At 41.4% G+C, this 23,986-nt stretch overlaps 1 protein-coding gene across 3 annotated transcripts in view; it reads right to left on the minus strand.

The window, feature by feature from the left end:
* Tenm1 (teneurin transmembrane protein 1) overlaps positions 1–23,986 on the minus strand; it is a 570,621-nt gene that overhangs the window by 24,050 nt on the left and 522,585 nt on the right. For all 3 annotated transcript variants that reach the window (XM_050118835.1, XM_050118834.1, XM_050118833.1), the window contains 4 exons: positions 15,695–16,061; positions 13,786–14,296; positions 1,445–1,617; positions 171–406 (listed from right to left, as the gene is read on the minus strand). In XM_050118835.1, the coding sequence (XP_049974792.1) occupies positions 171–406; positions 1,445–1,617; positions 13,786–14,296; positions 15,695–16,061 (1,287 nt within the window). The remainder of the gene's footprint in view (positions 1–170; positions 407–1,444; positions 1,618–13,785; positions 14,297–15,694; positions 16,062–23,986) is intronic.

Raw genomic sequence — 23,986 nt, forward strand, 5'->3', positions numbered from 1 at the left:
GGATGCACATTTAAGGATACTGGACCATTATCAGCCATTAGCACTCTCTCTTGAATTAGTATATCATAAAAGGTAGCCAGTCACCCAGAAAAGCTTTGAGGAAGTGAGACTTCAGTTTCGGGAGGCTCTTCACTTTCTGAGGGAACCCACGAACTTGCCCTTGGCCTTACCCTCAGTCTTCTCTCAAAAGCTGAAACGTTGCCTTTGTTTTGCTCCTTTCTCTGCCTCCACTCAATGAGGTTTGCATTGTGCTCTCCAGGTAAGGAAATGTTGCATTTGCCCAGTGTGGGGTTGACAGCCCCTGCCAGAATGTGGGGCTCTGAGCTGAGGCTGATCTCCATCCCACTGGCAAAGGAGACACGAAGAGAACCATCTGGACTCACCCGATAGGTACTCTGAGTATTTTCTGTAGACAGGGGAGCAAATGAGGGAGAGGGGAGGGGGGCGGGAGGAGGGGTCAAAGTTGAAGGAGGAGGAGGGAAGCAGCGGGAAGAGAAGTTTAGCTTCAGAAGATACACTTGGGAAGGGCTGAGCAGATGGGGCACTGGGGGCCTAACTGCACTCTGGGCTAGACCGCTACTCGGACAGTTGAATCCATTCTCTCCCAATTTGGGTCTTGCTAGTCTCACGGCTGGGGTATATCTTGTGAGCAGAATGAAAGACTGCTGTCTCAACTCTGTAGGCTGGTCGCTTCTGTTTTGTTGTCTGCTTCCTTTGAAAAGCATTCCCTCCCAGACTCCCTCTCTGACTGGTTGGATTTGCTCTCTTAGTTTGGTATGCTGGGAGCTAGAATGAGAAGAACAGGAAATGCAGCTTAGCATCTTGCCACACGGGGATGGCATCATAGCCACCTTTAGCTCACAAAAGAGAAGTTGGTGTTGTTTCTTTTGGAGTGAAGTGCCCCCCCCAGCCTAGCAACGGAGTGAGTTCTAATTACAAGGCCGTGAAAGCTCTTTCTTTGTCTCTTTCCCCTCTAGCCCCTAACACATTCTTTCAAAATAATATTTTTTCTTCAATTCTTTATATGTTCCTCTCTGTGTAGAGTGTGCTTTTAATACCACTTGTTTTCTTCCTCGCACTGCCTAATTTGACCTTTTACTCATCCATGTCAGATCTAATCTAGAATGCTGAGCTCAGATGGGGCAGAGACTATTATTGTCCTCCAACCTAGGAAACCCTAAAAGAACTTTACAAATGCCTGGCTGTGGGGAAATGACTTGACGGGAGATCAGACTTGGCAGGATGTAACCTCATTACTCCCACAGAGATTGTGGCCCAAAGTAGAGACGTGAACTTGTAAAAAGTCCGAATTTGTCTGTTTCCACTGGAAAATGGGAGGAAGAACCCATCTTCTCAATCAGAGAGGGAAATCAGTTCCCTAATAAGAGAGAGCCCAGATTTGGTTGGAGACAGTAAAGCAGGTGAAATTGGGAAAACCACTTACCTTGTTTCAAAATATATATAGTACTAGTTGCTGTCAGATTGGTTGACATGAGGACATTTTCGCGGTTGGAAGTGTCTAACTCCACTTTTGTCAGCTTTTCCAGGTCACTGTGGAAGCTGCTGACCTCTCCAGTAGGAAACGTTGCATTGGTCAGATGTCCCTCGGGGTCATACCTGAGGAACATAACAGATATCAACTCTGAAGCCTCTTGGCAATGATGACTGGTCCTTGCAAACTAAAAATCAATTGGAAGCTAATACAGTTTAACTTTTAGTGACAACAAATATCATTAACCTTGCTCAATAAGAAGAAAAAGGTCAAAGAGATGATTAATCAAAAGAAGATAGTTTTTGAAGTTTCTGAATTCCTGATGACTTCCTTGAGCTGGGCTGTTTTACAGGAAAAAATATATCTAGTAATGAATCACCAGGATGGAAAACTGATTTATGAATCAAGTCCTGCTGGGTGCAATGTTGCAGGGAGGCCTCTGCAATTTGGGTCGATTCCATTACTGGTGATGAATTATAGAAGCCGGCAGAGGGTGCTATTGTCAAAGGAAAGGGAGCCACAAAAGGGCCCTCAAAACCCAAGAAGCCCAACAAACTGACTCCGCATTGTGAAGGGGAAATTAGAATTTGCTGCTGTTTAAGTTGCCAATTTTGAAATGAATGAATCATTCTTCCAACAAAATGAACAAGCACAGAGGATAATGGAAACATGTTCATTAAAATATTCTGGAGGCTCCTGATCTTCGAATCACTTCAATTCTTTCTGGAGTATAGTGAATAAATATTTTGTAATTTGCCTATATGAAGAAGACACACACACAAAATAATAATTACCTGGGATAATAGGCAATAACTCATATCTGGAAATATAGTCTAGTGCGTTTACTTTTTAAAAAAAAATAAAAATTATTGGCAATCTCACTGTCCTCCAAATGAAAACTGCCTCCTTGAAGGCTTTTGATGCGGAGCTGGTCTTTTATTGCCAATGGAACCACAAAAACTAAACAGTTCATTCAAAGTAAAGACACGCACATGGAAACCCATTACTGCTTTCTTTTCAAGTTGCAAATTGCAAAATATTTAAGCACTTTTATTTGCTTTTAAAATGTTAAGCAATTATATTTTATTTTACCTCGAGTGAACAGGATGCGGCAAGGCTACGGTGGTGAGTCTGGCTCTTCCTCACTCTCCTCTAACAATTCTGCGAAATGGGCGTAGTAGTTCAGGGTGAATCTACAAGATTGTAAGGGACTTCGGTAGCTGCTGAAATTTGAAAATCTAGACCAACTTTTGGCTTGGCCGTGTTTCAGAGGATAGAGCTGCACTTGAGGCATACAGAATGCCCTGTCACCTTCCATTTCCGATGCACATGTTAAGTCTATGTGCACACATAGATTATCAGTGCAAACAGTTGCGTGTATGCAGAGAATCAATCAAACTGGTCCTTTGACATCACAGACACTCTGTTATGTTGCTTAATTGGGTCGCCCCCCCCTCCTTTAAAATGGACTTCACTAAAACAAGCAAGCTTGGTGTGCTGTTACTATCAGCAAAGGACTCATTGTCAAGGCCAAACAGAGCTGCTATTTGTGCCCAGGGTTAATGGCCAAATCTTTCCTTTGCCTAGCCTGTTTACTCACAGCCTGCTCTGAGCTCTGCACATGGAAGCAGCAGGCTTTGGGGCAGAAAGCAGTATAGAAAGGCTATGCTAGGTAGGGTTGCGGATAGGGGTAGGGTTAGGTATAAGGATAAGAGTAGGTGCAGTCCCAACCTCTGTCTGCCAGGTGGTCCTTCCAGAGGAAGAAAACAATGTCTAGCTTTTATCATCAAAAGGAATCAACCTGCTACTCCCCATAAGAGAAGTTTCTAACTCGCAGACAGAGCCAGCTGTTGCAAACTGTCCTCAGTAGAGAGTGTGCTGGTCCAGCAGTTTGAGCTATACAGCAGTTCCTTTCTGGTCTCCAGTTAGCATGGGCAACTGCCTCATTGTTTTCCCATTCCTGGATTCTAGGGGCTTGCCTCAGATCTTGGTCAGTGCCATTGTTCTTTACTTTTGCAGGAAATCCGTCCTGAGATGTTGTAGGTACAAGTTGTCACTTTTCTTCTCACTTTGTGGGCAACTACGTTTCCCTCCACAGTCACACAGACCTTTGTTATATTTTATGTGCTCTGCTTGGAGCTGGACCTGCAGCAAGAGCTCTCCATCTGAGCTCTGTGTCCATTTGTGAGAGAAAGACAAGTTCGGATGCAACTGAGAGCCATCTGTGCACAGAGATGCCAGAGTCCAAAGTTCTGGGAAACCACAGCAAAGACTTGGAGATAAATTTGGTTTGCTAACCAATCTACTTAATACTTTTAAAACGAAATCACATGCATTTTGACCAAGATGCATTTTAATGTTTCTTCTCAACATCATAAGCACAGTCCTCCATACTCTGTTCCTGTCACTGCTTCCAGAGCTACAGAAGTATATGGGGGAAAGAGGAGCTAGTTCTGGATAAGACTACAATTACCCAGACAGATTTAGTTTGGAGGCGGCTGTTTGGTCCTTTTTGCACAAGGAAGACAATGTTTTAGGGAATAAAGTAACATTTTCCACAGGCTTGTCTAGTCTCTGAGTAGCCAGAAAGCAATTGTGCCTCATTTCCTTTCTGTGGCTGGACTGGAATTCTTATTTCAAAGTGTGCATTTGTATGTAGCTCCATCACAAACAAAGGACACCAGCCCCCAGCACGCTTCCACAGCCACATTCTGCTCCTCCCAGTCAGAGCAGTTACATTTGGTAGCGTTTGTAGAGTGGTGTCTCTCATGCGCTCAATCATTTATATGGCTCTGGATCAAAACATAAGAGGCCCACGTCTCTTCTGCGGGGTCATTACCAAAGGAAGAGCTACAGGCAGATGTAAACATCAGTGGGTAATTCCCTCAAGTTTGGAAAGATTGCTCAAAGTGGACAAGAAAGAAAGAGAGTCTTTGATTTCCCAGGGCTTGCTTGAGTCCCCCCCCAGCCCCCCCCCCCCAACTCCCATCACCAGGGAATGCATCTGTCCAGGCTGAATGTCAAAGAAACAAGTTTAATCAAAATCTCTCATGTTGTGTTTTTTTCCCCCTTTGGAGCTTGCATCCTTTGGTGCAGAGAGTACAAGCCAATATGCTTCAACTGATTCCCCTAGGCCACAACATGAGAACAAGACCCTCCTTTCTCCAGGCAGTATAGAGAGCTCATTTAAATCAGGCACAAGACTTCTGCCAAGGGAATTGTGCCATTAGGCAATGAGTATTGCCTTCCTGGTCATTAGAAGTGGGTTTGGTGAGAGGAGAGTTGACATCAAATGATTCACTCCTAGACTGATTTTTCAGTGTTCTCACAGTGAGGGCATATACTAGTATTGAACACTTAACCCTTTAGTTGAGCACTGTGATAGGCTGTAGGTACTAGCACTTGTATGTGTGTGTGCTCAGGTGCACATGTGTGTGCTCTGGTGTAGCATGTAAAGGGAAGTAATGCTTTTTTTTAAATTTAAATTTTATGTGCATGGGTGTTTCCTCAGTATGTATGTCTGTGTACCAGTTGTGCCCGTGGAGGCCAGAAGATGGTATCAGATTCCCTGGAACTAGAGTAACAGGCAGTTTTGAGTATATATTTGCTAGAAATTGAACCTGGATCCTCTAGAAGATCAGTCAGTGCTCTTAACCACTGAGCCATCTCTTCAGGCCCTCGAATTCATTATCCTTGAGGGGAATATACTTTAGTTGAGGGAAGTTATATTTATACATTATTAAAAATATATTTGGTCTAATCTTTTCTCATAAAAGATAGTGTGATCTTTCCCCTGAGGAGCATTTAAACCAGATCTAAACTGCACTGAATAGAAGCTAGAAGCTTCCCTACCTTTGCTTACAATGAAATACTCAGATTAATAAATGTGTGATTCATTATTTATATTTTTAAAAGGAAGGACAAATGAGTCAGACCTTTTTACTACCTCAGGTCAGAACTGACCAATCTAATAAGCATTCTTTAGAAATAGTGGGCCCCATCTTTCTCATCAGCAATAGTACTTTGCTTTTTATGATGCCCTTCCAAGTCCCCAATGCTCTTCTGCTCCCATTTGACTTTCATTCAGCTAATAGAGTCATGTGCTAGGTCCTGGGGAAATCACATTGAGCAAAACCCTCAGTCTCTACTAGGGCAGGTAAAACATGCACAAAAATCATTCTGGTCCCAGGATCCCGCCAGTGCATATGTAAAAACAGAACCATAGAAGCTCAACAAATGTAGTGGTCAGTTCCTCCTGATCTGAGTTTAAGGGTGGGAGGAAGGTCAGATCAGGGTGTGGCGGCGCTTTAGTCCTGGAAGGTGTACAGAGCCTGGGGAGGGAAAGAAGCCATTTCAAATAGGTCAGGACTGTGGAGACCAGCACAGACGTATGTGAGATGTACATTGGGAAAATGCCATTGGAGCACAAGATTTCTTTAGGAAGGAAGTGGGAGAGAAGGCTGGAGAATCGAGCTTGGGCCTGAGCAGTGTGTGGGGAGGTATGCCAGGCTCTGGGGTAATATGAAGTTACTGAGAAACATAGAGACATGGAAAGATATTTTTTGGGGTGGGATAGGGTGGTCTGATCAATGTTATGATGACAATGAGTCGTGGATGGGGAGACTGGGACCAGTAGGAACTATAAGGAGGCTCTTGTCTCAGTTCCTGTCAGGGAAGACGGTGGGCTTCTGTTTTCATCAAATGTATCCTGACCACTGTCCCTGGGACTTGTTTCCCTCACTCGACTATAAGCTCGCATCTTCTGGCCTCTCAGTCATCTCTGCATTCTCAGTCTGGCCGAGAGTATGAGGATTCTCACGACATCTGCTTTACCAGACGAGTGGTAATTGGATTTTGCCAGTGAAACTGGAAAGGAGGGCTGGATATGAGCATCAGTGGGTTTAGAGAGAAGACAGGATCATCTACAGTAGTGTTGGGAGGTGTGATGGTTATTTTTGTCAGCTTGACACAAGCTCGAGTTATCTGGGAAGAGGAACCTCAATTGGGAAAATTCTTCCATCAGATTGACCTGTGGGCAAGCCTGTGGTACATTTTCTTGATTGATGCTTGATGTGGGAGAGTTCAGCTCATTATGAATGGTACCATCCCTGGGTAGGTGGGCTTAGGTACTGTAAGAAAGCAGGCTGAGTAAGGCATGGGGAACAGGCCAGTAAGCAGCATGGTATCTGCTTTAGTTCCTGTCTCTGGGTTCTTGCTTTGAGTTCCTCTCCTGATATCTCTCAATGCCGGACTATAACTTTGCAGATAAAACAAACCCTTCCCTCCCGAGGTTTCTTTTATTTGGTGTTTTAGCTCAGCAACAGAAAGCAAACTAGAATAGGAAGACTAACACAGTTTACATAGATGTCCTGTGAAAATGCGGCTAAACTCCTTGTCAGCCTCTGAAAACTTTTTCTTGTCTCTGTGTGCTCCCAGTCTTTATTTGGCTTCTCTACAGCATCACCATAATTCTGCTTGTTTGATTGTTGAACCATAGCTAATCTTGGTACAAAGAGAGGTATTTGAACAAAGATGTTGAGTCTATCTTTTGTACCTGAAGGGATAACCCATATTATCATATTCTTGTTTACATGTGTGGTGATTTTACTTTTGTTTTTGAGAGAGAGTCTCGTGTATTCAAGGATGGATTAGAACCTTTTAGGTAACTGAGATGATGGTTTGATGGGGGCTATAGACAGAACCCGTGGTCTTATATGCCTTAAATAAGCAATCTACCAATTGAACTACATCCTCACCTCCTATTTTCTTTTTTTTCTAAGTTGTAGTCGTTTATCTACTTGAAGGCAAGGGCTGCACCTAGAACACCTTAGTTTCTTTTCTGTCCTATGGTTCTATAAGACACTAGACTTTTTCATATGTTTGACTATAAGCCTTAATTGTCAGTGGAGGAGCCATCTCTCCAGCTCCATTTCAAATGTTTGAAGGAGTGACTGTCACGTAAAACTTTCTGCATGGAGACATGGTTTATATACCTGGCCCCATTCTAATCTAATCTTGGAGGAAGGGAGATCCCTCATTAGTCACCCTTGAGAAAACTCAGCATTTAAAGAAATACTCTATCGAGAAACAAGAAAGCTTTTCTCCCTTGTCAGTAAGTGACTTTTTGTGTGTGTAGAAACACACTAACAAGAGTCTAGAAAGATAGAATGCAGAGGACTGAAAGATCAATAATGCATGGAAATACAGAGGTCCTCACAAGTGAAAGGACTTCCTACAAAGGGCAAAGGGACTGAGGAGCTGTTAACTTGGCCTAACCTGACAGCAGACACAACGGATGCTCTGGCCTTAGCCTGGCACCGTTCCCATTTAATGGAGCAGCAGATTTTTTTGGCCAGGAAAATACCAGAACAATAAGCAAAAGCATCCTGGTTACGATTTCAGTACTGAGGGTGAGCTCGTTATGTGAAGTACAAAGCCTTTCCCTTGGATATCCACTGGCAGGGTCATTATAATTAGGGGCCCATTAGCTTGTCAGGGCAGAATGCATTTCTCATTGTTCCAGTACTCTCGTGTTGACAGTCACCTCCTTGTTAGCTATTTCTCCGTGGTCAGCTTCTCACTCCTGCCCCCTGACACTCAGGATGCTTATGGGCAGTGAGGCTTCAAGTACTAATACTTGGGGTGTGTAATTTTGATCTTGGTCCAAATCAAACAGAATTATGAAAACCAATGAACTATTTAAACAATATCCCATTGTAGAATAAAAGCCCCTGCAGTACTACTGCACAAGAGGCTCTTTTCAGTCCCGTTCGCATTACCCACTGCTCGGGGTCATTCGTGTCATTTTTCCTCTCAATAGCTGCAGATAATCGAAAGCTGAACAGATTACTCTCATGGGTCTCTCTACACATCAAATATCCATCCTGCCAAACTTTGCTTCTTATCCCACAACAGAATTTCTGTTTTTAACTTGGAAGACAATTTGTTCCCTTTAGCTAAAGAAGCCACTCTCTCACTTTAGAAAAACATTTGAGTTTTAGAAAAGCCTTTCAGTTTCTTCTATGCTTAGCACTGTTCTGACCCTAATTGAGACAGTAGGTTCAATTGTGTGTTCCCCAACTTCAGGAGGACAAGAACATTTTGTGCGGATATCAGGCCTGAGCTAAAGTAAGGAGAATATAAGTGAAACAAGACACATGCAGAAGGTAGGCGATTTAAGCCCATTATCAAAGACAGAAGGCCATGTATTCTTACACGGCCAGGCAAGATAGGATAGGGGCTGTGGTTTGTTAGGGACTGCTGTTCAGCCTGAGAACAGATAGCTTCAAAAGAAGAGGTATATTCTCTCAACACATCTAATTTGTTTGTGATCATTTCAGTATATATTGCTGGAGTTAAGAATGTGGGGAAATACAGCCTTCTTCGTTATCTAATGGTGTTCTCATATTCATTCCTCCTCTAGATCTCCATATTCTGCATTGTCATTCTTGTGATCTCAAATGTCCACAATTTTACGGAACACAGTGCGGTAGTGGTAGAACAGAGAGAATAAGTCTAACTCTAGATCTGAATGGGCAGGTTACGTCCTTGCTCTGGGACTCTGTTCCCTCATTCATAAAATGACTTCTAATTTTTCTCTGTGGCCTTAACATTTGAAGATTACTCCCCCGTGGATGCTTGTGTTTCCTACTCCTTAGAGTCTCGATACTGGTTATGCTACAATGATGTTAGTAGCTTTCCCTATACTGATTGTGGGCTGAATCTCGGTGACAGGTTTGCAGGTTTGGGGGATACTGCTTATCATATTGCCCCTGCTTCCAGGTGCCAAGAGCAGAAATCTGGCACACAAACTGATCTTTCAGTAGCACTCTCCTCTCTAATGGGCATCGTAATTTTTTCATCTCAGTGCTTCACATTTTATATTAGCAAGTAAATATATTTCACTAAAATCTTCTGTAAGTTTGAGGCTAGCCTAGTCTACATTGAGTTTCAGGTTAGCCAAGGCTACATAGTGAGACCATGCTTCCAACCCAAACCCAAACCCAAATCAAGCAAAAATGAACGACAACAAAAATTCCTTCTTTTGGCTTCATCCCTCACCCCCACCATGTGTTCTAATTTCTCTACTCCTTATAGCAAAGGTCCTCAAAGTAATTTTTTATCCACTGGATCCAGTCTTTCTCCTATTTCCTTTTTATTGTTATCTAGAGAGAATTCACAGACCACAAAATTTAGCATTTTAAAGGGTACAAGCTTCTAATATTTCCAGTACACTGGCCATGTTATATAACCATTGCCACCTCTTCTAGCACATTCCTACCGTTCTCCAAACAAGCCCTATATTCATATTCACATCAGCTCTGGATGACTGCTAATCTGTGTTACATCTATATAGATCTGCCTCCTTTGGGAATTTTCTGTAAATGTAACCATGTGATACTTTCCCTCTTGTGTTTGGTATCTTTCGCTTAATGCTGTAAGGTTGATCCATGTTTTAGCATTTATCAAAACTTCATTTCTCCTTTGAGTATTGCGTCATGATGTCTGTAGATTGCATTATGCACGTCACTTGATGGACATTTATTGGTTATTACCAACCGTGGTGTCATGAACATTCATGCATCTATCCAGTCTTTCTTCAATCTCTTCTATTAAGGCTTGAGTCCTTCACTGTGCTTCAGAGTCTTCCCCCTTTCAGGTAAATAGTGATCTTCACAATTCAAAATAGAACGATCAATTCTCAGGACCAATTTACTTATTAATATCTGATCACTTTCATTTTTTTCTGGGGATGCCAGACATTTCCCCCAGGGTCATGTGTATGTGAAGCAGGTCATCTACCATTGAACTGTCACCTTTGTCCTTTTTGAGTCACCTGATTTACATAGTGATGGAGCATGAGTGCTTCTCCCAATCTTGTAAATTGAAGTATTTTAATTTGGCTTTTATTTTTAACATTTATTGTAGGTAATGTTTTAAAATTTTATGTGCACATGTGTTTTTATCCTACATGTATGTGTACTACTTACATGCCTGATATGTCTAGATACCTTGGAACTGAAGTTAAGGATGGTTGTGAGTTGCCGTGCAGTGTTGGGAATTGAGCTCAGATTCTCTGAATGGGCAGCCAGTGATTTTAACCAATGAGCTATCTCTCTAACTTCAAGAGGTCTTTAGGAGATGATTAGGTCATGAGGGTTCTGTCTCCATAATGATATTTGTGATTTTACAAAAGAGTTATTGGAAGAGTCTATCTCTTTTCTTTCCTACTTCTGCCATGTGAAGACACACAGTAAGAGGTACCATGCTACACATTGATTCTGCTGGCACCTGGATTTTAGACTTTATACCTCCTGGCAATGTGTTTTAGTGAGTAGAAGCACTTGCTGCACAGGCCTGCTGGCCTGAGTTTGATCCCTAGGATCCCTGTAAAGGTGGAAGGAGAGTATCAGCTCTACAGTTGTCCTCTGGCATGCATGCCACTGTGTGAGCACATTTGCACACACATATGCACACACACTCACAGTGGATTCCTATTGTTTATGAATAACCTGATCTAAGGCAGTTTGGTTAAGAGTACAAATGGGTTGGACTAAGACAATTGACTTCCTGGACATGCTGCTTTCCTAGTTCAATGGCCCTCCCTTTCCCAGTCTCTTTTGCCATTCTTTCTTAAGCTAAACTATGAAGGTCTTCAGAATCATTCTGTTGCTTTCTTTTCTTAGTCTTTACTCACTTTTCTGGAGATCTCATCTGTTTCATGGATTTAAATACATTTTAAACATTGGTTGACTCCAAATGTAGATCTCTAGCTCCTTTTGAATTTCAGACTCATCCATTTAAATGTTTAACTGATTGTCAGAAATCGAATTTCTAGTTTCTTACCTTACAATACTTCTTGCATAATGTTTCTTTCTAAGAATGGAAATCCCTATATTCTGTTGCTTAGGCCAAAAACTTTGAAATTGTTTTTGACCCAGTTTTCCCACAAATACTACACTACTTTGTCATTAGGTATTGATCATGCTTATTTTCAAAATGTATACAGTTTTTCATAAATTCTATCTATCTATCTATCTATCTATCTATCTATCTATCTATCTATCATCTATCTACCTAATCCATTATCTTTCTCTCTCTCTCTTAGCTATCTTAATGTGCTATGGGACAAAGGGGGAAGTCACAGAACAACTTATGCAACTTATGGGAGTCAGTTCTCTCCTTCCACCATGTGGGTCCCTAGGATCAAGGTTAGGTTATGATACTTGGAGGCAAGCACTGTTACCTGCTGAGTCATCTTACTAGCTCAAGATTATTAATATGTCATATACCATATTTACATATATATGTATACATATATAACTTATAGCATTGTTATTTGAAATTCTATACAACTTATTGTCCTCCAGTACAATGTAAGCTCTATGAATATATGGAACTTATCTTTCTGTTATTGGTTATATGGCCACACCTAGCAGGCACATCCAGCTGCATGCACCTCAGGATAGTTGTGAGTGAAGGTCAATACAAAACCATGAACTTACTTAAAACATTATGAATTTTTTTTCTAAGTTGATGCCATAGTTCTTATGTGAACTTAGTAGATGACACCATTCTGCCTCAGTGTGTTAAAGGTTAGGCATGCCTGAAACATTTTGTAGTCCACAGCAAATACTCAACAAATGTTAATCAAACAGATGAAAAGGAAATGGATTACCTGGTTGCTTTAAAAACTAGTTAACTCGTCAACTATTTATTTTGGGAGGACTGAATTCAGCAGGCAGGTTTCAAGATTTTTTTTTTTTGCCTAATTTTAACTGCATTGTGACCTGGAGTGAGACTTGTTTTAAAAGACATTAAAAGTGTCTCATTAGAAATTAATTTTCCTAAAGGAAGACTATTTTAAATTAAGACTTCTTGACTTAGATTATTGGCATTTGAGTTCTGGATAGCTGGGTGAATCAGGACCAGTTAACTATATTTGTGGCTTAGTTATTTATCTATAAAATAGGAGTGCTAGAAGAACCTATTCTACATTGTTACAAAGAAAGCCAAATAAAATCATGTATAATAATTACCTAACATAACATCTAGCAGTAAGTAGATCCTTAGAGAATAGCAGCTTTTGTTGCTTTTATTAAGATATAAGAAAACTTAAACAAAAAAACCAAAAGTCCTGCAATAGAAACTACTGAGCACATTTCTCCAAGTGAAACTGGAGTAGCTGTTCAGGTCTTTTGTATAAATGACATTTCTTTGGGAAGTGCTCCAAAATTTGAAGGACAGTTGCTTTGTTCTTTTCCTCAGGAGGCTTTTGTGGGCCTGGACGTATTCTCTTCATATTTTTCTACAGCCGCATAAGAATAGTCATATGTGAAACTCATCAAACTTAGTATCTCCACTTCTTCATGGTTTAAAGCCTTCAAGTTGACTGTCACCCCAGGTTCTGAGTTCTGACTCTAGGGATTATTCTCACTCAGTATACTGTTAGAAACTGGGCAGCTTCCTTTGTGGGGAAAGTGCTTCCCGAGGGCTGCCAGTCTGGCTTGCTGAGCCAATTGACTCAGAAACCAGGTAAGGGCAATGGTCTTTATTTCCACGCCATGGTAATTCCTAGTAGCCTGCTGTCAGACATACTTTGTGTTAGTTCCCAGTGAAATGAAGTTATAACGGAATTAGCTAGTCTGTACCTGCCACTGCATGCTAGGTTCCACTTGTGCAGGGGCACCAAGGAAGCCTGGGGTTGCACTGAAGCACGTGGCTCCACATTTCGCAGAAGCAGTCAGGGTCTCAGAGCTGCTAGTCAGCATGTGCTCCGTGGAATTTTACATTTGCCTTTCAAGGTCCGCTTCTTCCATTCCAGCTTCACCGTTATCTCTCACAGCAACGAATACTGAGTTGGGCTGGGCACAGACTTGTTGTTTATTCATCCATTAAACCCCACAGAGATCAGTAAATACTTGTTAAATCACACCACCTCTTTACTGCTTTAGCAGCATCCTTTAGTTTTGTCATTTAAATACAATTGTAGCTTGTCTTCCCAGGGATGCTGTGGATTGTGTGTGTGTGTATGAACTTATACCTCTTTCCTGTCTCCTGCAGCGCCACACTATACTTTAAACATTATGCTCTACAAACTGCTTAGGCAAAATGGGTCCCACCCTAGGAGCTGGGTAAAATTTTCTTCTTGACTACTTACTTTTTATTTTTTTATCCGTGATTGTTAGGAGAAAATAGTACGCAACAGCCATCAATTACGAAACTATGTTCTTACCGTAATTCTCTCTCAAATAACAACCTAACAGAAGTGGGGTTGGAAATTAGAAACTTACTCATAAACAGTGGTCCATCCATTTTCATTACTTTTGGTTGCTAGAAGTCCTGTGTTTCCTGGGTAGGTCATCAAGGCCAAATTGTAGCCTTGAGCTGACACTCTTTTCAGCACTCCGTTGCTGCTTATGGTCAGCCAGTAGACTTGCCCGCCAGGCACCACAAGCCACAGAGGCATGCCACCTGCATCCCGGCGAATATGCACTGAATTGCCATTGCTGCTAGTGATGGCACCCAGATCACCGTCAGCATTGTAGGTGAAGTTATATACATAGTCCCTTGTTATCAAGTTCATGGTATGTAGGTGGGTTCCATTGACAGTGAACTGGTAGAGTTCTTGGTCAGCAGGCGAGGCAATCTCATAAACATTCATATCATTCAGGTGGGCTTGGTTCCTGCTGATGGTACGAATTCGAACATTGCCAAGGTCTGCTACATAGAGGGTACCATCAGGTGACACTGCCAAGGAGGAAGGGGCTTTCATCTTTGCGTCTTTGGCGTATCCACCATCACCTATGGGGGAAAAAGACCCAATTTTAATAATTGGTACCCAAAGAATTTGAGTGAGCATACCTGAGATTTAAAGCAACACACATCAAAAATCATTTTAAGAAAAAAAAATCAGAGAACCATCATTCTTCGCATGCCCCCTGATTATTTTGAAACCCATTTACTTAAAAGATTGTAATTCCTGAGTCAGTAACACTAAAGATGAACAGTAAGATATAATTATCTCAGTTACACCAATTCTGTGAATTCCTAAATCCTGCTGTTCAGTACCTATTGTATTGCAAGGTACAAGCACAGCAAATAACGATAGCCACACCAAATTTGCCTGCCAGTTTGTAAATTTCTTTCCTGTTGCTATTTGCAGGATTTGTTTTAGAATCTTCTGGTCCTACTATGCTTAGAAGTCATTTCCTCTATTAATTTCCTTTGTTCCACTGTCAAAATATGCTAAGCCTGTAAGTATAACAATAATTCCAAATACCAAAGCTGGCAACTGACATAAATAGTAGATACACCTTGAATAAAATATATAAGTTACTAAAATATCTATAAATCTCATTGTCCAGGAAAATACAGGAAATATTGCACAAAGTCATATTGAACAACTTACTGATTCTGGATTCTTCTCAAGGAAACACAAAACTTAGGAGGGCTATTCAGTCCCGGGTGAGTAGCTTAATAGGTTTGCATGTAGCGGGGAGGGACTTCCACTCCTCAGACATGAACAGAACTGTTGACATTTAGAGTTCTGTTTGCTATCTGAAATAACTATTCCATGTTTGTGGAAAAGGCTCGTCTTTTCCTCTCCCATCTCAGCTAAAAGGGCACCATTGTTTATGGAATTTCAGAGCTTTTGCCATCAAGTAACACAGGAGACTGATGCCATCAGGATTTGCAATTGGGGAATTGAATTTTGCCCGTACATGCTCACAGCAGTCTGCTTGGGGTCCTTTCAACCGTCCAATAGAGCATGCTTTTGATCCGGAAGGCAGTCACTTTGGGCAAGTGGCTTAATAAAATCAGTAAATATGTTTTTCAACCTACTTTCCTTTCTCTAAAGCACAAATAACGGCACGATCTTAAATTTGTATGATGTTAACTTTTTTGAGACTCTGGAAAGTTATTATGTCTGTTTTCCCCAAGAACAGCAAGGTGACATGATGGAGAAATATACTTATCTCTATGTAACAAGTAAGGCAGATGAATTGTGAAAAGGTTTTATGGCTTTTCTGGGTCACTCAGTCAGCTGTCAGCGCTAACTCCCAATACATTGCTTTCTCCACGAGCCCACGTAATTGTTTATACGAATTCCTTTTTGTTTTCCTTTAGGCTTTTCTGATGCTGGTTTTTTGCTTTTGAAAACAGAGAGGGGGAGCTGGTGAATTGCTAAAAAGGTCATACCTGAAAAACAGTCACAGTTGGGATCAATTTTGCAGTCGCAGTCAGTGGGGGCGCCGGCTATGATGGAGATCTCCCCATTGGTGGTCACTTGCTGAATGCGGTTCACTTTCCTCTCATCTGTTTCAGCGATGAAGAGCAACCCGCTGTGGGAGACGCTGATGGCCCTGGCTGACTCCAGAGTAGAGTGAATTGCTACTTTGCTGACCAAGAAATGATCGATGCCGGGCACCTGGCAGTGAATGGGACGCCCTGCGATGATCCGCACACGCCTGTTCTCAGAAATCTGCAGCACGATGTTGTTATCCAGGACATACAATGAGTTGTCCATGGGATTGACTGTGAGGTCGGTTGGCCACTCTAATCGCACCTACAAAAAGAACAAACAGAGCACACGCCACTAAGTTACCACATCGTTCCAGAGACAATTTTACCATACGAGTAATAAATAGCTAATAGTTTCTGTACTATTACTGATTTCAGCAACATTGATGCTGTCTGATAATGAGGGATGATATATTTATCATTTGTGCTATTTTCAACACAATATGAATTGTTTTCCATAATCCCGAAGTATCTTCTAGATGAGTGGAATTCAGAGTGTGGTCTCTGGAACTGAGAACTGATTACAAGTGCAAACTTTGAGGCTCTATCCTAGGCACATTGCATCATAATCCCTGAGAACAGGGACCCAATCGTCTCTGTTTTTACAAATCTCTAGATGATTTTGAAGGTTATTGCTGTAGGACCTCTGGATCAACACACGCGCGCACACATACACAATTCTTTTATTGTCTTGTATATGCTTAGAAAAACAAAGTCATAAAGATTTTGGGACAATGAAGCCCTGGGGAAACCAGCTTTTTACCCAATCAACAGCCTTTTGTTCAGGGTCTGCCATTAGCATAGACCTAATATCCATCTTGTATATTATGCAGGTATAGTCTGCTAGCTATTGATCTGGAGTCCTAGGTGGGAACATACTTCTCACTTAGCTGGGTCTTGTTTAGTTCTTGGGTCCTCAAACTTGGCGAAGAAACAGGTTGGTTTCTGATTTCCCCGAATGGTTGATGAGAACATTCTCTGTACTAAGCCTTGTGCTAAGCTTTAGGGATTAAAATATAGTTTTCCGAGACATAAACCTATGCCCTTAAGGAACTGTTTGGTCTGGTAGGGCCCTTGAAAGCACTATTAGTGATTACTCTCCATGTTGTGAGAAGGAAGCAATAGAACGGGCATGAGAGGACTTCACATAGATATAGAGGCGGGATATTAATAGATATGACAGTGTATAAACTAAGGGCGAAGTGACCAGTAGAGAAGAGCAGCGTAGGTGAAGGACCATTTGGGCAGAGCAAGTAGCAAGGGTGAAAGCCCAAACATCAGAGACGGCATGACTCATCTCGGGTATAAGAAATATTTCAGTAAGGTTAATATAGTTTCAGTGCCTGAAACTAAGAAAATGATGCCAACCAGGAGGTAGAGAGTGACGAGATGTTGCAGAGTAAATCCTGTCCTTTTCAAAGTTAGGTCTCATGGCACTAACCTTCAATGTGACTGTGTTTGGAGCTAGGGTATCTAAAGAATAAATTAGGATAGTTAAGATAGTAAGAGTGGAGACCTCTCCAAACTGTAAGTGTGATTATGAAAATGGAGACTGCACACACTTAGGGGTTGTCTCTATGTGGATATAGCAAGAGGATGGCCATCTGAATGTGAACAAGAGAGGTCTTAGGAGAAGTCAACGTCTGTGTCTTTGGTTTCCAGTGGCCAAAGATTTGAGAAAATAAATTTTGTTATTGAAGACACCTGAACTTTGCTATTTTGTTGTAGCATCTCTGCTCAACAAATATACCAGGAAGCACATATCAGTTTTGTTTGTGTGACTGGGGTAGTCATTGAAGAGCTTTAAGTAGGCGGATGGCATAGTCATACTTGGGTTTCAGGTGGATCTTCCTGCCTGCTCTAGAGACAATGTGGGAGGCAGAGGTGAGACCAGCCAGTTTGGTGGCTTCTGCATTAGGCTAGGTAAGGAATTATGCTATATATACTAGGAAGGCAATGTAGGGTATTGAGAGTACAGAGACTTGAGATGTTTGAGAAGAGTAAAACTGTGTGTGTGTGTGTATGTGTGTGTGTGTGTGTGTGTGTGTGTGTGTGTGTGCACCCATGTGCACGCGTGTGTCTAGTGTGCCCTGTCCAAGGGCTGTGCTAGATGCTGAGGATAAGCTAAGTAAACATGATTTCACTGTAGTTCTTTTCGGGACATGAGTTGGCTCAGTGCCTGCCCTGACATTTCCCGATGGTGACTGCTTATCCCTAGGCACTTCACGGAGAACTCTGCTCCATGTAGCACTCCCCACATCAGCACTCATTACTATCCAGTTCTCTCCTTTCTGGCTAGACAAAGGCAGAAAAAGAAATCTTATTCAGGACTAAAATAGTGAAAGTAACGTAACTAAGCTTTTCAGCTTTGCAGGGAAGCCGATGGAAGTCTTTATTTTTCTCACGGAATCGGAACGTTTGGAAAGCAGATATGGACTTTCAGTGCATTTTGACGCCCACTACTTCCTCAGCTGAAAGAGACCTTATGAATAATGATTAATAAAGTGGGAAAAGGCCCGATCTGATGTCTGAGATAAGAATTTATTTTTTTTTACGTGTGCCCTCTAAGGGTGGTGCTGTGAGGAAAGCAAAGCTTGCCTTTGGCTTCTCCTTGTTATACCACACGAGGCCCTTTGCCCCCATGTCTGAGTATCCCCCAAATGCACAGCAACCTCACTGTGTCCCCACAGCTTTCTGTGCCCTCTACTTCCACCCCTACAAATGCTGCCCTTCTCTGGTCAGTAACCATATGCCTCTGGGCAGCTAGGAATTTGTGCGTTAATGGGGTATAAAGCTCAGCTTGTATTATGCATGTTCTACAAAGCCTTTCGGACTGAGGCCATTGGATAAACATTAACCACCAGCAGCCACAGCTCCCAGAACAGTTTGTGGTGAAGTGTTCCTCAGCATGTCTATCTGAGGCCTTTGCGTGTCAGTGTGCTGCCACGGAGAGACAGAGTGAGTGCCTGCTGCCACTGCCGTTGTGGCTGCTGCTACTGTGGAGGGCTGGCTCTCCCTTCACCCCGTGCCCCCACCTTGGACCTCTATATACACTATCAAACGTGTCCAGAAGCTGTCTGTGTGCTCTAGTCCTACGGAACACGGTCCCCTAGGAAATAAGTCAGGGCTGGCTGAGGAAGAGGAAATGAATTGATTTCAGTGCAACACTCCTATTTTGATCGAGTCTGAAGTCGGTGACCCAGAAAAAACAAAGCTGGCTGAAATGACGTTCTAATTATCCCCACTCAGGGAGCCAGAGCCAGGGCAGAGGCCCAGGAATGGCACACACCTGGCAGAAGCTAGGGAAGGAACATATTTTAGACTCGGTTCTCAGCTATCAAGGCTGCCTCTGAGATAAAAGCTGGCGGTGAGAAAACAAGCTCTGAAATCCTCCAACTCTCGCAACCCGATTTAAGCCGATACTATTGGTGTCATGTTTATTAGATTTAATATTGCCTCAAAAATACACCAGACATCGTGTCTGTTTGTTTTCTTTCCCATCAAATGAGCTACCCTCTGGCAGTTTTCTGTGACGAAAGTGGCCTTTGTGCTTTTGAGACACTTTGTATGCCAGCTACATAGAATCCCTTTAATTCCCATTTGATTCGGTGGGGCAGCTTGTCTGTGAGATCTGCTCAGATGAAAGATGTGTGCCTACTTAGTAGTCGAGGGGCCATCGTTTTAGAGGACGGACCTTTTCACTGCTTTTAGGTTGTCAGTTCCTCTTATGCCATTCTTATGTTAAATGTGTACATTTCCAGGTAATTTTTCAAGGAACTAGTGCTGTACACCCACACAGTAGAAACAGAGCCTCTCCACCCCACCCAGCCCAACAAATGTAGTCATGTTTTTGAGCTGATTCTGGCTGGTGGAACAAGCATCTATTAATTGTGGAGAGAACCCACAACTCTGTGCTACTGAGATGGATCTAAGGTTAACTTCCAGAAGCTGCTGCCATTTATACAACTGTGATTTTTTTTAAAGTGTGTGTGTGTGTGTGTGGGGGGGGGTTTGCGTGTGATATTAGAAAAACATTTTCTTTTAGAATGGGACTCAGAAGAGCCCCCAAGAGCAGCAGCGAAGGCTCTGTCGACTCTGCTGATCCAGCCTACAGGCAAACCATTAGGTCTAATTTGTGGTGCTTGCTCCACCTTGTAAAAATATACTAATTTTTTTCAAAATGTCAAAATGTGTTTAAGCTAAACTAGCATTAAAGGTCACTGGCATAGCCTCTAGCTGGTGGAATGTACCCATCCCTCAACAACCTTCCCTGAGAAATAACCGTGAGCAGAAAGGAGCTCTGGGTTGGGATGTCAGCACTTGACAGTGCTGTCTTCCTCTGCTAATTGAAAACTTGCCTTGAAGGGAGTTGACTCTCAGGTCAACCAGTCCTGTGACTGACTTAAAGTTCTAGCTAATTTTGACCTCACTATCAGTGTAGAAGACAGCAGGATCCTACAGAGAAAAACCTGTGTGTAAAAGCAAATTCTAGACATGAGCCCTTTGAGCATACAAAGTTCAAAATGCCTTCAGTTGCAAGACTAACTGCAATGAAGAAGACATAGAGCATTAGTTAAATACTTGGCTTCCCTCTAACAGTCTGACTCAGGGTTCCCACCCAGGGTTCTGTATAATAGTAGGAAAACTAGGGTATCTTTTATGCAGCTCCGATTTTTTCATCTCTATCAAGGAAAATAGGTTAATGATCATATATCTGTGTGTTTGAATGTGCATATACATGAACTATTTATTTTTTTACTTATATAGAGTAAATAATATGTGGTGCTTATCCTGGTGCCTGGCACATGGTAGAGGGTACTAGGTGGTATCAAAATGATCTCATGTGGTTTCCTTTCAACACATTCTTAAGCTTCAGTTTTCTATATAAGATTTTCATGGATTTTGATTCAGCTCTGTGCCAACTATTCTAGAGTAGACCTAATATTTTTCTTTAAATTGACCCATTTCTTAAGTATGAATGTGCAGTTCTGCCCATTTCTTTGAATTGGTCTATAGCATTCACAAAGCCAGAGAAGCACTAGCCTGGGTCATTAATAGAAATATTATTTATTGACTCCTTCATAGGTATCAGGTACTTAGTATGGATTATCACTTTATATACTTTAGAATATAATTATCTGAGAACAATCATTTCTATTCCCAATTTACCATGTTTCTGTCCTCCCTTAGTTCATAGTTAAGAGATGGAAGGCAGATATAGAAATATATCATTCAGTATAGCACAGGTTGTCATTCTAAATGCATGCTGAGAATGATATGGGTCCACAGAAGTGGGAGTTCCAGCAAGATTTTTAGAAGTGAAAATTAGAATTAACTTGCAAGAAGGAACAAAGGTACTAAGGATCAAGAATGATCTCAGCATAGGGAAGATGAGTAAAAATAAAGAAGCATGAAATCATATGGGAGTGTGGGGACTATGGACTGGGGTCTCTCAGCTATAATACAGGGTAGCTATTATTGGTAAATGACATTCTAAATGTTTGTGAAGGGAGAGGCCCAGGTTTCTAATGAGAGAAATTTTCAAGCTGGGGTCAGCACCATGCATTTGCAGAAAATGTTTAGCATCTTTGTACCATATATGTCAGCAGCATCTTTACTTCCATTAATAACAACAAAAATGTATGTTCCCTAAAGAACAAAACCATCCTTTGTTGAGAACTATTGGACTAAGCTTTAGAAGGACATGTATTCTAAGACTTTTAGCCTTAAGCTGTAGATGGCAAAGAGAGAATGAGGATCTTTAAAGTCGATAGCTGACAAGGTCAGTTTAATACTTCGGAAACATTACTTAGGGTGAAGTTCGGGGGACAGTTTGGGGAAAAGACTAGCTACAGGATAATCAATCCAGAGATGACCCACTTATCATTCCATGCATTCATTTATTCGTTCTCCCATCTAATCATAAGGAGACTCTATCTTCCTGGCACTCGGAGCCTGAAATACTGCTTCTCTTTCAGATGCAGAAGAATTTGTGAGAATTCACAACAGTTATGTACTTTCTCCATAGAGGATATGCTAAGATGTAGTGGAGTGAAGTGATTAGCAGCTCAGTCTCTGCTGTTGAAACATTTTGGATCAAAATTTGAAATGATAGAATTTGCTACTGTGTCTTCAGCGAATCAACTAAGCATCTCAGTCTTCTCCCATAGGAACTGAGTCAAATAATACCTTCCAAAATTTGTAAGAATTCAATGAAAACACAAACATTGTACTTCACCAGAGCACCCAATACATAGGAAGAGGAAAAGAATAGCTAATCTGGATCTGAGGACAAGCTGTGCAGTGGTTAGGGAAACCCACCCCTGCCTGTGAATCTTCTTGTCTCTCTCCAACTATTGCAATGCTCTCCTCCCTGGACATCCTGTGAACTCTTAAGTTTAAGAACATGGGCATATTCTTTAAAGACTTCCAGTGATTCTATATCACCAGGCACTCACTCGTTTGCTCTATTCCTCAGGGAGTTCTCAATACAATAAAACTTCCAAGAAATCTTTGACTTATTTTGGGATAATATTCAGCTAATTCCCTGGCTAATAGTTTGGTTTATTACTTGGGCCACCTTGGTATTTATAACAGTACTTTTGGCCCAGTATCAAGGACAGAACATGTTAAATTAATTTCCTTTCTCTGTCAATTAAAAGCCTATTAGTTCTATCTTTCACACTATGCTACATATTAAGAAACCAGTTCTAAAGAAGAGAGTGGATTCCTCCCCTCATGAAGATTATAGCCTTTTGTTGACATCATTTGTTCTATTTGTCTGTAAGTATAAGGGATTTCCATTGACATAGAGCAATCAGTTATTCCTTTTCCACTCCAGTCACTTTAAGAAGTTAACTATGGTGGAAATGCCTCAAAGATAAACCATGATTATTACAGTGTTCTATAATCACCACCAATTGCTAGCAAGTTCTTTCCCCAAAGTTCCATAAGGTTAGAGAAAACTAGCCATTTTGTAGAAGGTCCTGCCTTCCATCCTAGACACAACTTCTGATCTCCCTCTTTTAGTCTACTCAGAGCTCCGTGGCTCATTTAACAAGTGACTGCTTGACCTTGAGCTCTAAGGTTTCTTCAGTAGGACTTTTCAGGAAGTGTATGATTATCTCCTTTGAGGTATGCCAGCCCTGGGGACAATGCAGTGATGGGGCTGCATGCTCTGTACCAGGTGTTCTGCCAGCACTATGTTAGATGTCCCCATGCTTCTAAAAGTCAACAACCCCAGATTGTTAGAATCATTTTTTGTCAGTTTTCAAGTGGCAGTCTCATTTCTTGACACCGACACTGTCTAAGCATCTTCAAATTTATAGAAGGGAAATGTTGCCTGGAGAAAGTTTTTTTTTTCTTTTTCACTTGGAAATCATGATGACACCTATAAGAGTGGCTTTTCTTACTGATCTTGCTTTATAATTATAAGAATAGAATTATTAGAAGGTGAAACATACCAAGATTCTGTGACCTTTTCGATAAGTAAACTATTTTGCATTATCTCAGATCCACATTCTGTAGCTTGCCATAATGGCTGGACACTTTGAGGAATCTCTTAACCCTTGCTCAAAAGTATCCCTATGGTCTGGGTTGTCCAATGAGAACGCATAAGAAAACTGGAAATTTAAGTTCAGTATTCATTGAAAATGAATAGGTAATGTCAGTCTATCTAATCACGACTTACAATTAGACTAATCTTTAGAATTAGTCTACTACAGAGCACATAGGCTAAACTGTATATACCTCAGTGTTCCTAAGTTAATATTGAAGTGAGTGAAAGAAAACAAAGGAAAACAAAAATACCCCCTATACCCTGCACAAATGGAACAATCATCCCCAAGTAGTAGTCTTGACATTTCATCTTCAAATAATTTACACCTTTATAAGCAAGGCCATTTAGAGACATTATTCTTTTAAGTGCCATCTTTCTTTGCAATATGGACAAACCAAAATTTTTCGAGGTGGAATTTCTCCCCCTTATAAATTTGAAGATGCTCAGATAGATCAATATGAAATCTCAAACGTGTGCCTATTGATATTCCTGTGTAAGAAACTTCCAGTTCCACACCTACCCCATAATTCATTCAATTTGTCCTCCTTAATGGCCAACCTCCATTATTATGTAATACACATTGCTATTTAGAACAAAACATTATTTTCAGACAGTGTGTAAGTGGAAGTATG

Source organism: Alexandromys fortis, unplaced genomic scaffold (assembly GCF_014885135.2).
Source record: "Alexandromys fortis isolate MF-2015 unplaced genomic scaffold, M_Fortis_MF-2015_v1.1 scaffold_114, whole genome shotgun sequence".
NCBI classification, from domain to species: Eukaryota; Metazoa; Chordata; class Mammalia; order Rodentia; family Cricetidae; genus Alexandromys; species Alexandromys fortis.